Here is a 15,599-nt window from a genome sequence, read left to right on the forward strand (position 1 = left end):
GAATTAAGCTGTTCCACCTCTAGACTTATTGTTATGTAAGATAATATGTCTTCAGGGGCTCCTGAGTGGCTCAGTCAGTTAAGTGTCTGCCTTCAGCTCAGGTCATGATCCCAGGGTCCTGGGATCAAGTCCCACATTGGGCTCCCTGCTCAGCGGGAAGCCTGCTTCTCCTTCTCCCTCTGCCTGCCACTTTGTCTGCTTGTGCTCTCTCTCTGTCAAATACATAAATAAAATCTCTAAAAAAAAGATAATATGTCTTCAGTGCTGAAGCAAATTATCTTGGGGATTTCTGTACCAAAGTCAAAATCATCCATTTGATCTACATATATATAGGTTTGCTATTTTTCACATAAATGGAATCATAGTTATATGCATTGGCACTAAGTTTGTTTGCAAGGAATGAAACCCAAAATAGCAGTGATGGAAATAAGATAGAAGTATATTTCTCCTTCGTTGTAAAGGAAGTCCAGAAGCAGGCAGTCTCAAGTTGGCATGGCAGGGACGTAGACTCCTTCCATCTTGTGCTTCCACCATCCTCAGTACAGTACGCAGCTCAAGCTGTAACAGTCACATCCAAAATCCAGCCAGCAGGAAGTGGGAGGGAGCAAAAAGTGGGGTGGGGGGGGCAGCCACAGCCACTCAGAAGATACACACATGTCTCTGATCACATCTCATTGGCCAGTGCTTAGTTACGTTGCCACATTTGATTGCAAAGGGGTGTAGGAAATGTATTTTATCCTGAATAGTCATGTTTCAGCTCAAAATCAGGGATTCTTTGTTTAAAAGGGGGGAGAATGGACATTGAGAGGCAACAAGCAATCTCTGCCATGATGTGTATATATTAGATATAATTTGCTTTTTTCATTCAATGTGTCCTGGCTTCCTATTGATGCCAGTACATATAAATTTACCTCACAATTTTGAGGTTTATTTTGTTTTTCTTTTTCTAGAGAGAGCCACAAGCAGGGGGAGTGGGAGAGGGAGAAGCAAGCTCTCCACTGAGCCCGATGTGGGGCTCAATCCCAGGACCCTGGGATCATGACCTGAGCCGAAGGCAGATGCTTAACCATCTGAGCCAGCCAGTCACCCCCTTTTACTAGCTTCTTAAGATAGGAAATTACATCATTTATTTGATAACTTTCTTCTTTTCTAATATGAGCATTTAAAGCTATTTTAGAAAAAAAGTATATAATTTATATAAAGCTATAGATTTCCCTCTATACACTGCTCTAGATACAGCCCAGAGATTTTAGAGTGTTGTGTTTCCATGATAATTCAGTTCAAAATATTTTCTAATTTCCCCTGTGATTTCTTCTTCCCATAGGTTATTCAAAAGTATGTTGTTTAATTTCCAAATATTTAGGAGGGCTCTACCTATCTTCTTGGTCATTGATTTCTAATTTAATTTGATTGCAAATCTGAGACTTGTTTTGTAGTTCAGCATTTGGTCTATCATGATCCATGTTCCATTGTGCACTTGAAAATAATATTCATTCTGCCATTACTGGGTGTAGTGTTCTAAAATGTCAATTAGGTCAAGGTAACTTACAAATGCTGTTCAAGTATTCCATGTGCTTAGTGATTTTATCCCTCCTGTTTCACCAATTGCTGAGAAAGGCATGTTGAAATCTCTGATTATAATCGTGTTGTCTCTATTCTGCTTTCTGTCTGTCTGTCTGTCTGTTTTGTTTTGTTTTTACCTTGCTCTTTTTCATGGGTATAAAATATTCCACAATATGGATGTACATAGTCTACCCTTTGAAGGACATTATGTTACATTATGTTATGTAAATGTTTTGCCCTTACAAGCAATGTGGCAGTGAATATTTTGGACGAAGAGGAAAAATTACCAAATGCAAATTTACTAGGTCAAAGAACATGCACATTTTATGTTTTGTCAGACGCTGCCAAATTGCCCTCCAAAAGGACTGCTTTTGTTTATATTCAAACTAAAAATGCCCAATTCCCCACACCATGAACCACATTAGATATCACTAGTTTTTTCTCGTTTGACATTTTCTTGGGCACAGGATGAGGGAAGGTTGGAAACGAAGATGCCTCATTGCTTACTTTGCATTTCCCTAATTGTAACAAAATTAAACAATATTCCTCTCAATGACTGTGCCCCTTAGCTGCCCAAAACCCCAGTTGAAGCTTTGAAATTACAGTTTGTAAGGGCTGGATTAAAATCTCAGCCAAAGCCATTCTGCTCTTCATTATATGCCTGAAGCAGGGGGGTGTTCTTTCTTCTACTTACCAGAGCCTTGGTTAGAATAGGAAAGCCGGAATGAGTCAGATCTGAGTTTGAATCCCTCTGGCTCAGCCATTTGATATCTGTGACCTTGAACGTGTTACTTAGCTTCTCTGAAACTTTGGACCCTCAGTTTTACAAAGGGGATGACAAGCACTTTGCACAGGTCTTGTATGGATTAGAAATCGGGTACATAAAGCCCCTAACACAGCATCTGGCACCAAGTAGGCTCTGATTGATTAATTAATTAATTAATTAAAAAATAGGTACTCATTGACACTTGCCATGTGCAAAGTGCTGAGCTAAATCCTTTCCTCAGCTTATTTCATTAATCCTCACAACAGTAAGAGAGAACACTATCTACAGATGGGGAAAACTGAGCCTCCAAGATGTTGAGGATCTTGTCCAAAGTCACACAGTAGCTCACAGTTAGTGAGCTAAGGATTAAATCAGGAATGTCTGACTCCTGGAGCGCCTGGCTGGCTCCGTTGGTAGAGCATGCAACTCTTGATCTAGGGGTTGTGGATTTGAGCCCCATGTTGGGTGTAGAGATTACTTAAAAATAAAATCTAAAAAAAAGCCTGACTCCCAAGCCTGCTTCTCAGGGTAGCTAGCTCATTTCATAGATTAAGAAACTGAGGCCCATGAAGATAAAATGGCATACAGAATTAAGGGGTCAGGAAGCAGCAACCAGTTGACCAAGTATTTCCCCTCCTTCTGGGTCCTGGTGACGGGCTGGAGAGAGTGGAGGCAGGGACAGCTACCCAGCAGAGGAGTCAAGAGTATGGAAAATGTCTCTTTCAGCCAATTTTCCTGAGGAACCCTGGCGGAGGCTCAGGGCTGGGAATAGAAAGTGTGCAGGGAGGAGGGAGCAGCCGCATCCATCCGTCCATCCGGAGAAGCTGTTTGCAAAGTCCTGCTGGGAGAGACAAGCGGGCTGGGGGTGCGTGGAGAGGAACAGATCCCAGAGGCCAAGGGTCTGGCATCTGCCCAGGGGCTGGTCTCCTGGGAGAGGAGGGGCAGGTGTTCCCCCCGAGCTCTCTGCTTCCTCCTTGGGCCCCCCTGCTCTGCCATTTCCTGCTGTGCCCTCCCCACTGGTCTGGGCATCAGCCATTCTGGAACTGAGATGCTGGCAGCCCTGGCTCTCCAGGAAGTGTGCACAACCTAGTCAGAATGTGCAGCGAGCCACCAGGAAGAAGGATCAATCCTGCTCTCTGACGAGGGCAGGGCTTGAGAGCCCTCGGCTCCCTCAGTGGCCTGATCTCTATGACATCAGCGTGGTCCCTCTGCTCAGAAAATCTCCCTTCACTACTCACAGTGCCTGTAACTCCACCATTATAGATACAGCAGAGGCTCATGTTCAGCCAGTAGGCGAAGGTATGGCCATACCAGTTGTCAAAATATTTAGGTATTTGCCTACTCATTGTTCATAGCCCCTGCCCTGGGCGCCCTCCATGTACCCCTCAAGCAGACAGGCTGCTCTGGACCCTCCTCTGGGTCTAACCAGCCCTCCCCACTTCTAGCTGCTAAAGGGGTAACACCTACCTGGCAGGGCAGTCCAGGCCTGTGTGGGGAGGTCAGGAAGTGACGGTCATAACAGTTGTTAATACTTTTCATATCATTCCTGGAAACAACCCTTTGGCTTAAAAATTGTCTCTTATGTAAAGGCAAATTGATAGGAATTTAGAGTGAAAAGGGCCCTGGGCAACCTCTTCATCTTCCAGATGTGGAAAAAAGGCCCAGAGAGAAGCAAAGACTTAGCCAAGGTTACACAGCCCGTCAGTAGAAGACAAAGCACGGCAGTGTAGGTCCCTGACTCCTGACACCTCTCTGGCCCCACCAATGCTGAATTTTAGGGGAAATGGAAGGAGGTGACAGGGAGGGAACTGTCTCGAGGCAGAACTGATAGTCATTTGGCTCTTGGACCTTGTGATCATAGTCATGTCAACAGTGTCCTTGGTCACTATCTCTACAGGTTGTCATAGCAACCACCACCTGGGGCCCCAACTTCCTGACACCAAGAGCCTTAAGATAAACCAGAAGCAACTCTGTTCCACCGCACTGACCCAGATCAGAGCTCCAAGGAGCAAAGAGTCTTGCCCAACATCACACAGCAAGTTGATGGTGAAGCCTGGCTTCCTGAGTCCCCAGGCCAAGGATCTCACAGCTGCCCCGCCCTTTGGCTGACACCCCCACCCCTGACCCATTTTTCTGCCTGCCTTGGTGCTTCCCACATTCCTCCAGGCCTCAGTCAGGATCTCCTTCCCACGGCATCTCACCCTTGGCTGCCTGTCAGCCAGATCATCCTCCTGGGAACAGGCTGACATGAGCTTAGTGTAGGACTCATCACAGGGGTTTTCATCATTAGTCGGGGCTCCCTAGAGACCAAAAAGCCTTCAACACCCCTTGCTCCCCAAAGGAAGTGATCTCCAATGACAGAATTTCAGGCACTATTAGAATTGAGGGGCTCTTTTTGGGCGCTCAGACCCTGTCCTCTGTGTAACGCCAAATGGAGTTACTGCCCCACTGTAGAAAGGGCTCTGGGCTGGGAGATCAGCAGCCCAGGTTTTAGCGCAGCTCTGAATCTGATCCCCTGCTTCACTTTTACGAAGTCCCTTCTTCTCTCTGGGACTCTGCATTCCCACCAGAGAGATGGGCACAAAGGATACTGTTCTTCCGGCCTCCTCCGGCACCACCATCATCATAAGGCTGCTGGAGACCAGACGCAATCCAGTGTTTTAGTATTACCAGAGAATGACATGGTTTAAAGACCTGGCCTCCCTTCCCAGTTTCTCCTTTTAGAAGAATGGAATCTCAGGATTGGAAAGATGGTCCCCGCACAAGGAAGAGCTTGAGCCAAAGCAGGGAGGCTGAAAGAATCTAGGGGCTTAAGAGTGGTTGGTATGTTGAAGTGTAGGTATAATGCTGGGAACAAAGAGAGAAGAGGCTAGATGGAGAGGCCAGATGTGACTAAAAATGATCAATCACCAGTTCTAAGGTGAGGACATTGCCTCAGGGACTCCCTGACACAGTGTCCGGCCTGGGTCTGACCCAAGTACTTCCGACATTGTGGGACACAGCTGTGTAGGATGAGGGAAAGCCAGGGGGCCAACAAGAGCACGCCAGGAATCAGTCCCTCATCCATTCATTCATGAATACTTACTAGGCATGACCCAGGCTGTGTGACCTAGGGCAAATTAGTCTTTCTGTACCTGAGATTCCTCACATGTAAATGAGGACAATGAAGATGCCCGCCCATAGGGTGGCGTGAGGATCAAACGGGTTAGTTATATTATATATAAATGTGAAGTAGGTACCCCCTGAGTGTGCGTTATAATTACCAGGATGATGATTGAGCATCTACTATATGCCTGATGCTCTCTAGACAGTGGATGTGCAGGGTGAACACTGGTGAACACTGTACATCATTCTGCCATCAAGGGGCTCACAGTCTAAAGCAAGAGACAAACGAAAAAAGAAAACTTCATAAAAGCAGAAATAATAAAAAAAAAATTACAGACTGTTGCATCAGATCTAAATCTTAACCCCCAAACTCAAGCGTGCAAGAAATACTCATTTCTTTATTTTCTCAAAAACCGAATTAATTTTAGGGCGTCTGACTGGCTCAGTTGGAAGAATATGCGACCCTTGATCTCCGGGGTTTTGAGTTTGAGCCCCATGTTGGGGGTAGAGATTAGTTAAAAAAAAGAAGAAGAAGGGGTGACTGGGTGGCTCAGTTAAGCGTCTGCCTTTGGCTCAGGTCATGATCCCGGCGTCCTGGGATCAAGCCCTGCGTCGGGCTCCCTGCTCAGTCGGGAGTCTGCTTCTCCCTCTCCCTCTACCTGCCACTTCGCCTGCTTGTGCTCTCTCTCTCTCTGTCAAATACATAAATAAAATCTCAAAAAAAAAAAAAAGATAGTATGTCTTCAGTGCAGAAGAAGATTATCTTGGGGACTTCTGTACCTTTGTGTCTCCCGCTGTCCTTACCCTCAGAAGAAATGAGTTACTCTCCCTACAACAAGACTTTACACACTCAACAATAAAAAAAGTGTGGAGCTTGGTAACTAGAGAACACATGTCCTACCTAGAGCAGGCAGCTCAGCTCAGCCCACAAAACTGCTATCAGGCAGCATGGTCTAATGGTTAGGAGCCCACATTCTAGAGTTTGCTGCCTGGGTTCACTTCTGGTGCTACTGGTAACTGCCTATGAGTTCTCGGGCAAGCCACTTAACCACTCTGTGCCTGCTTCTGTAGCCACGAAAAAGAATAATACTTGTCCCTAGCTGGATGACAACCTCACCGGAGAAAGCACTTTGAACAGGGCCTGCCATCAGTAGGTAGTCAATAAATATTAGTGCCCATCCCATGCAAATGCAAACCCGAGATTGCCAGATCCTCTAACTGTCCAAGAGAAGCCAAATATCCAAATTTCTATTTTGAAATTGCTCTATGTTTTAACTTTGGCCACAGAGTGAAAACAGGTGTTGAACCTGTGAAGGTAAAGGTCATACAAAACACATCTGTGAGCAGGACTGGACCTAGGGAGCTGACAGTTTCCCTATCCGCTCCACCCACCTGTTCCCTATCTGTTCCACCATAAACGTATAGAGAATGGAAGCCAGAAAGGAAGGAGTCTTGGAGGCAACTTCTGCTTTGAACTCTATGAGCAAAGCTTCCCTAGGCAAGAAATACAGAAAGGGAAGGAGAAAATATAGACAAAAAACACAAATTGATTTATCAAATTATCCTGGTACTTAGCACATTGCACACTACAGTGTTATGTGCTATGAGGATTTTTTTTTAAGACACTGAGAAAAAGAATTTAAGGTAACATTTAAGCTAAGACCCGTGAGAAGGAGCTAAAAAATCCAGGAGAGTGCACCTGGGTGGCTCAGTCAGTGAAGCATCTGCCTCCAGCTCAGGTCGTGATCCCAGGGTCCTGGGATCGAGCCCACATCGGGCTCCCTGCTCAGCGGGGAGCCTGCTTCTCCCTCTCCCTCTGCCCCTCCCCCCTGCTCGTGCTCTCACTCTCTCTCTCAAATAAATAAAATCTTAAAAAAAAAAAAAGAAAATCCAGGAGAGAGGGGCGCCTGGGTGGCTCAGTTAAGTGTCTAACTCTTGATCTCAGCTCAGTTCGCGAGTTCAAGCCCTGCGTTGGGCTCTGTGCTGGGCATGGAACCTACTTTTTAAAAAGAAAGAAGGAAAGAAAATTGGGGAGAAAGAAGACGAGGAAGGGAGAAACAGCTTATGCAAAGGACCTGTGGCAGAAAAGAGCTAGATGCAAAAGAAGGAAGCAATAAGGGATGGAGCTAAACATCTTGGCGGGGGCAGTGTATGCAGGGCCTTGAAGGCCATGGTGAGGAGCATGAGATTACCATGAGGGCAGGGGGACACTTAAGGGGTTTCAAGCAAAGATACAAGATGCAGAGGGGTCTCCAGGAGATGAATTATGTGTTGTTTTTTTTTTATTTTTTATTGTTATGTTAATCACCATATATTACATAATTTGTTTTGGTGTACTGTTCCATGATTCATTGTTTGTTCATAACACCCAGTGCTCCATGCAGAACGTGCCCTCCTCAATACCCATCACCAGGCTAACCCATCCCCCCACCCTCCTCCCCTCCAGAAACCTCAGTTTGTTTTTCAGAGTCCATCATCTCTCCTGGTTCGTCTCCCCCTCTGACTTACTCCCCTTCATTCTTCCTCCAGGAGATGAATTAGAAAGCTATTGAAATAGCCTGGAAAAGATGATGCGGCCCTGAATTGTCCAGCAGCCTTGGACATGGACAGCCCCCAGATTTCTGTGTCGGGATTGGCCTCAAAGTCAAAGACTGGATTTAAGCCTCAGAGAAGACCTACTTCTTTTCCACAAGCCAGACAACCGCGTTTCCATAGCCAGTGTCCCTAGGACCATCTGGGCTATCCCGGTACCGCCCACTCTGTGCCTGTTCATTGGCCTAGGCTGCCCTCTGCTGGCAGGAGAGGCCATTAGTGCAAGGGAAGCCGCAGCCTCCCACAGAAACAGAATACCGAATTGAAAGAGAAAGATAGAGGACGCCTGGCCCCCCAAAATCTTCCCTCTCTCCGTTAATGGCATCTTTATCATCCAGTAGCTCAGTTCAGAAATGCAGGACTCAGTTTCTCCTCCTCCCTTACACCCCATCAGGGAGTCTTGTTGATTCTATTTTCTAAATGAAATCCTAATTCAGAAATTTCCTGAGTGTAAAACTTAATCACACCTGCTTGTCTCCATCTCCACCAGCCCCGCCTAGCCAAAGCCACTACCATCTCTTCTTTGGTCTATTTCTCTTGTTCTGGCCAATCCATTTCCCACTCAGCTGCCAGAACTCTCATGATATCCTCTGATTCCAAAAGTCTTTCTCCTCAGTTGGTAGCCCCTCACTCCATTCGGTGTTGAGCCCAGCAGGAATTTCCCCCCTCTCTCCACATGGTGTCTCAGACTCAGGCCATTTTGCAGGCTCCTATCCTTCTTCCAACCTCCCCTTCATTTCTGTTTATCTCTTTCTCTCCCTCCTGTTCATTTCTAACGCAAAACAGATTTGCTGTTTCTGTTTCTTCTGCACTTGCCATCCAGGGTTCTTAGGGTCTCACATTCACCTCATGCAGATTGTCAAGCTATCTTCCCATACTCAACATATACACTGTGCCCTCCCTAGGGAAAGTACCAATGCCAAGACAATAACGCTTTCACCCTGAGCACATTGGGATGCTAACATCCTGTGACCCTTAACATTTCATCACTCCAACATCCCATGGCTTTGCCCGTGATTACGGAAATCCTCACTGACCCCCAACTCAGATTGTTGTATTGGAAGTCTCACCCACCCCAGAGGCCTTTTGATGGTGGAGCTGGACATCATGACAACACTGAACCAAGAGGGTTCATGAACCCAGGAGCCTCCGGGTTCCTGAGGCAAATCATTACATGTTAAGTCAGCTCGTGGTACCATTTGTGGCACACGGGTTTGCTATGAAGGAGAATAAAGACAGTACACAGAGATGAGCAGAGAGAATTCAGCAGCATGGATGCCCTGGTTGCTGGAGGTAACTGAGGCCCAGCTCTGTCCCTGCGGGTCCTGTCCAGCAGTCCAGTGGTTCAGTTACTTACAATTTCCTTGGAGTTCAAGAGCCAAACAGTCCCACCTTTGCCCAAAGTGCTTCCAGCCAGGCCTTTAGCTCTTGTAAACCAAAGAACCCGACCCACTGTCAGAGGGGCACTTGTCATTCCTTTTGCAAATCCAGCCTCTGTCCCCAACCCAACAAAGAACAAAGAGAACTCTGACATGACAGCTTTTTCTTAAAGTCTTCAAAGATCTTGTATTTTCTTTTTTCTCTCTCTCTCTTTTCAGTGGGCTCCAAGCCCAACGTGGGGCTTGAACTCACGACCCAGAGATCAAGAGTCACATGCTCTACCAACTGAGGCAGTCAGGTGCCCCATGTATTTTCTTTTTTGAATCTCAGAAGCAGAGGGATGAGTTCATCGCACTCATTCCTTCAGGGCAGACTATCTTCACCATTTTCTGGCAAAGACCCTGTTTTATTTTACTTACACACATTTTGTTGCTGCTGTTGTTTAAAGTTTATTTATTTTTAGTAATCTCCGCACCCAACATGGGGCTCGAAGTCATGGCCCCGAGATCAAGGTTGCGTACTCTACCGACCAAGCCAGCCAGGTGCCCCTGTTGTTTTAATCCCCAGTTCCCACTCTCATTCCCATCCCTCTATAGGGAACCATTCTAATAGGCTTGATGTATATTCTTTAATACGTAAATATTCTTGTTAGATTTTCAATGTTGCTATGCAATACTTACTTTTATGCAATCATATCACACATTTCTTAATGCTCAGTTCCACATTTTAGAGTTCTATACATGTTCTTGAGGTTAGGGGGATTATAAGGAAGGCATTTGGTGCCCCACCCACATCCTCTTTACCAGACATAGTGGCCCAACCCCCAGCTGTTGAGAGTGTTGACTGAAAGCCGCTCACAACGGCCACCTTCTCTGGAGCATTGCCCTTGGTCACACAGGAGCCAGCTAGCCAGGGTACCTCAGCCCTGGACTCCTACACTGTGGCCAGTGACTGACAGGTACAGGGTACAGGAGGCCTGGTCTCAGAGCAGGAACAATTCTGTGGTGTGGTCTGTGCCCCAGAGCTCTCCTTGGGGTCACAGTGAAAGGAGTCTCTGGCCAAGACCCGCTCCTCACTTAGCCTTTTATCGCCTGCATGCCCTCATACCCTTCCTCCCAAGAACACTCCCCCTCAGAATCGCTTAAACAAGAATCCTCATCTCAGGCTCTGCTTCTACTTGACCCATGAAAGTGACCAAACATTATCATGCCAACTGGTACCCTTTTGAGAGTGCAAGGGATTCTATTAATAATCAGGCCAGGGCAAAGGGCATATAGCCTAACTGTCCTCCCCAAACCAGGAGGCAGCATCACCCCAGCTGAGCGTGCTCAGAGATTATTGCTTCTTGCTGCTGCCCAGCATCCCAGAGTATACATCCAATACATCTTGTCAATCCCTTTCCCAGCGACACACACCTGGGTTTGCTCCCACTTCCTGCTACCAAGAAAAATAACAAACACTGCTGGAAATCCTTGGATATGTCCCCTCATAGACATGTGTGAGAATTTCTCTAGGATGGTGGAGCTGAAAATAATTCACATGAGCAGTTTAGGCCTCCAAAAAGATTTTCCCAAAAGAGGATTCCAGCCCTAAGGCAAGGCGGTATGGAGGCACCAAAAGTGTTTCTCCCTGTTTCTTTTTTTTTTTTAAGATTTTATTTATTTATTTGAGAGAGAGAATAAGAGATAGAGAGCACGAGAGGGAAGAGGGTCAGAGGGAGAAGCAGACTCCCTGCTGAGCAGGGAGCCCGATGTGGGACTCGATCCCGGGACTCCAGGATCATGACCTGAGCCGAAGGCAGTCGCTTAACCAACTGAGCCACCCAGGCACCCTCTCCCTGTTTCTTTGATCTTAGTAAAATCCCTGGGGCACTCATGCCCGCCACACCCTGCTAGAAATATAGGGGTTCCTTGGGGTTCCCCGACATTGGAACCCGACATGGAGCTGACATTCGACTCAAGCTCTGAGGGATTGTGAGGTGAGAAAGTGAAGGTTAGGTGGAGAGAACAATATATTCGTTCATTCATATACAAAGAGTTGTTGAGCACATATATGTGAGGGCTCTATGGTCTTGGCAGATAATAAGAACAGTAAATATTTATACAGTTTTACCGCTTGCCGGCCCATTCTCTCACAATGATCAAGAACATGAGGTTACCTGGGCCCTGAGGCAGACACATACCACCCTCGAATAAGGAGCTTCTCCTACACCAGCATGTCTCAGACTAAGTGTGCGTGTGGATCAGCTGGAGATCCAGTAGCTCTGGGGTGGAGCGGAGATTCTGCGTTGCTTCCAGGCTCCCAGGTGATGCTGATGGGGCTAACCACACCTTGATTAGCAAGGTCCTGCAGTAACAATACAAACAAGCCCAAACAATCCATATTCAAATTTCCCCATTCATCTGAAAATTTTCTTTACAGCCTATTTAAAAAGGTTGTGACCCAGAATCCAATCACAGATGGTACTTTACACTTGTCTCCTTTCATCCGTAACAATCCCCATGGAGTTTTTGGGTTGTTTTTTTTCACGGCGCTGACATTTTTGAAGAGACCAGGCTAGTTGTCTTGTAGAATATTCCACGGTCTGTATCTTTTCTGACTTTTTCTGATGTTCCTTCCTGAGTAGATGTGGGTCAAACATGTTTCGCAAGAAGACTGCACAGATGATGTGTCCAGCACATCACAGCACAGCCTGTCATGTTATCTCATCCCATCCCATTTTGCCACTCCATCATAAAGGAAACTTCTTCCTTTTGTAATTAGTAGGTAATCTGTGGGGTGACGCTCTCAGACTGTATGGATATCCTGTTCCTCAACCTTACAACAGTTTCAGCATCCATTCATGATCTTTGCTTTTTATTTTCAGAAGTAATTAAACATTTAATAGTATGTGTAAGTATGGGTGAGTGTGTGTGTGTGAGCATATATGAGAAAAAAGTTGGAAAATCTGAAATCCATTCACAGGGACTGGATACAGGAACAAGTGAACAGGAGAATGGGGTCGCATCCTTCTCTGGAACAAATATTTGGTAATTTAACTATCCCAGGCTCTAAACAAGCTCTGTTCTTGACCTCCAGTTCAGATAGCCTCTTGGAAAGTAACCCCATATAGGAGGCTTCAGGGGATAAAGCCTCAGGGCACCCACCTGCAGACTGTCTCATCCCTGTTTTCAGACAATATCAAGACAGGTCTGCTCCAAGCCAGAAATCCAACCCTCCAGAAGCCTTGACAGGATCTTTCTGAACGTGGGTCACCCCCTTAGTTCCCTGGGTCATATTCACAATCTCCCACTCTGGAGTGTAAAGAGAGATGGCCAGATCTGCCCTAGAACACACTAAATCAAATGTTCAGCCTAAGGGGAAGCAGAAGTATCTCCAATTTCCAATCATGTACTCTCAGATGAGGAGGCATAGAGCCATGAAGCCTGGTTGCTGGGCAAATCCTGTGGCCTGAATTACTGATGGATGAATTCATCAGGCAAACTGCCTTCATCCATCCATTCAGGTCATGTTCGGCTTATTGAAAAACACAGCCTGAAACTGTACACCATCTGCCCAGAACTAAGTTATTATGGTCCAAACTCCTTAGCCTCCTGTGTAGCTGGAATGTTGCAAAGAGCAAAGGCTTTGGAGTCCCACAGACCTGAGTTCAAGAGTCTCCTGTTCCACTTCTGGCTGTGTCACCTGGCCTGGCTAGTTTAGCTTACCTCTGTGAGGCTCAGTTTCCTCAACTGTAAAATGGAACCAATCATCTCTTACTAGTGTTATGGAAATAAAACACGCGCACACACACACACACACACACACACACACCCCTACGCACACATGTTACTAGTTCAGTGCCTGGCACATACTAGGCAAACAACTCTTTTTTTTTTTTAATGTAGGCTCAACAACCACCGTGGAGCTCAATGCAGGGCTTGAACTCACAATCCTGAGATTGAGACCTGATGAGATCAAGAATCAGACACTTAACCGACAGAGCCACTCAGGTGCCCCAAAACAACCCTGTTATTCAAACTCTTATAGTCTGGGGCACCCGAGCTCAGTCGGTTAAGCGAGTCGACTCTTGATTTCAGCTCAGGTCACGATCTCAGGGTTGTGAGATCGAGCGCTGCACGGAGGCCCGCCTGGGGCGCCTTGATGGGTGTGGAGCCTGCTTAAGATTCTCACTCTCCCTCTCCCTCTGTCCCCGCCCTCTAAAAACAAATACAAACAAAACAAAAAAACTCTTGTAGTCTGAGTCCTTACCTTTGTCTGCCCTCACCATGAACCCCATGCTCCAACCCCACCTCACCACCTGTCAAGCTTGGACCAGGCTATGGGATTTTATACCGTCTGTGTCATTCATCAACTTATTGCTTCTCAGCTCTAAATCCAGTCTTTTTGCCTGCTCTGTACTAATGGAGTTGGGCCTTCTAAGTATTTCTCCTTTTCCAGATGATACAGTTAAGCTTTTTCACTACCGTGTACTAAAGGGACATTGGAGGGGAATGGATCTTCCTTTCCTGGTTTCAGGTTGGCTTACTTCCTGGGGTTCCTGGAGAGCATGCTAAGAGTTATCTCTTAGTTATCATGATGAGGACTTGTGGGGAGCAGAACAGCCTGGGATTGAGGAAGTCGGCTGGGACTGGCGCATGCGATCCTCAGGTCTCCCTCGGGATGGATGCCCAGCACAGTGGTTCAGTGTTCCTTTCCCGACCAGTCACGAGTTGCTTAGCAACTGGTCGCCCGGCCCTCCGCTACCATTAGAGGGCGCGCGGGCGGGGAGACGTGAACGCGCACGCGTGCGCGGCGCGGACCGGCAAGGGCAGCACGTCACTTCCTGTTTCTTTAAGGGAACGTGGCTTTTCCCGCAGCGCCCGTCTTCCCGTCTTGCGTCTCTGCTGCGGCGGCGGGAGCTGGAGTCGGACCCGGAGCGCAGCGTCGCCATGGACTCGGCCCTCAGCGACCCGCACAACGGCAGCGCCGAGGCAGGCGGCGCAGCCAACGGCACGACGCGGCCGCCTTCCACGCCCGAGGGCATCGCGCTGGCCTACGGCAGCCTCCTGCTCATGGCGCTACTGCCCATCTTCTTCGGCGCCCTGCGCTCGGTGCGCTGCGCCCGCGGCAAGGTAGGGTCGGAGGCAAAACCGCGCGCGCTTCCCACCTCCCACCCGTGACGTGACTGACGAGGACCCTCCTCCCGCCCGCGCTGACACCTCCTCTCCCCAGACGCTGACCCTTCCCGGCAGGGATCACCACCGCTTCCCCACCCCGAGCCCACATCCGGGAGCTGGCCTTAGGTGCTCTGGGATCTGACACCTTCTCTTATAGGGGCCGGCTTCTATCCCCACTCGGAACCTGACACATTGTTCTCTCTGTGTGTCATGCTGCAAACACTGTCAGCCTCACATTGAGATTCGGTCAGTGTATTGTTCTGAGCCTACTGGACCCAGCCAGACCGGCCCCACCCGCTGCTCTGGCTGCTCATCCCATATGGGCCACCTCTTCCTGGGCTCCGGGTCAGCCCCCATCTGTACCTGATGGGGTGCTGGTCCTGACAACTGAATGGTACAATCCCCTGTCATTCCTCCGTTGGGAACCCTGCCTCATCCACCCTAGGGCAAATTCTAGCATCCAGACCCATTCTGAAACTGACACTTGTCTAACTGGAATCTGTGACCCGTAGTGTGCTCTTCTAGAACCTCCAGAACAGGCCCTTGTGCCACCTCAAAAAAATTAATCCAAGGATATAGCCCCAGTTCAGGCGCCAGTTCTTTGCTTCACTTCTCAGACCAGTTTCACTCAGCCAGTCCCTCAGAATCTGGCACCGTAGTGCCTCTCTTTTTAACCAAGCATAGACTTCTTCTTTTGCTGGTTTGCCCTCCCTGGCTGGTAGACACTCCCAGTCGTGGACCTGTCCTAGCCTGAGCCCAGGCCCTGTTGCCAACTCCTCACCCTGTTCCCACCCCAGACCCCAACCCTACCTCAAAGTAGCTTTTCTCCCTGTGCTCCCTAAGACAGGCCCTCCACCAAATTGGACTTACCTGCTGAGCAGCTGAGCTGCTGTTGGCCTCTCTTAGGAGAGCAGGCCAGACCCATTCCTGACCTTCCTCAACATATGTCCCATTGGACACCTAGGAGGAACCCCATCATCTCCCCCCACCCTCCCTCTTCTTTCCTATTAAGCCCTCTCCAGCCCCTTGGACCA

The 15,599-nt window shown here is 47.8% G+C and overlaps 1 protein-coding gene and 1 long non-coding RNA gene across 6 annotated transcripts in view; one reads left to right on the top strand and one right to left on the bottom strand.

Moving 5' to 3' along the window:
- Window positions 1–1,885: 1,885 nt before the first annotated feature.
- On the bottom strand, window positions 1,886–14,085 carry LOC113937456. The gene is made up of 4 exons (XR_003524618.1): window positions 13,935–14,085; window positions 11,565–11,752; window positions 5,593–5,703; window positions 1,886–3,170 (listed from the first exon to the last, which is right to left on the bottom strand). It is a non-coding gene; the product is annotated as an uncharacterized LOC113937456 (long non-coding RNA).
- Window positions 14,086–14,219: 134 nt separating this feature from the next.
- Window positions 14,220–15,599, top strand: part of HM13 (histocompatibility minor 13) — a 39,627-nt gene continuing 38,247 nt past the window's right edge. For 2 of the 5 annotated variants that reach the window (XM_027621716.1, XM_027621711.1), the window contains exon 1: window positions 14,220–14,520. In XM_027621716.1, the coding sequence (XP_027477517.1) occupies window positions 14,338–14,520 (183 nt within the window). In that variant the 5' untranslated portion in view covers window positions 14,220–14,337. The remainder of the gene's footprint in view (window positions 14,521–15,599) is intronic. The other 3 variants (XM_027621714.1, XM_027621713.1, XM_027621715.1) reach the window with 3 other exon arrangements.

Source organism: Zalophus californianus, chromosome 8 (genome assembly GCF_009762305.2).
Source record: "Zalophus californianus isolate mZalCal1 chromosome 8, mZalCal1.pri.v2, whole genome shotgun sequence".
Lineage (NCBI taxonomy): Eukaryota > Metazoa > Chordata > Mammalia > Carnivora > Otariidae > Zalophus > Zalophus californianus.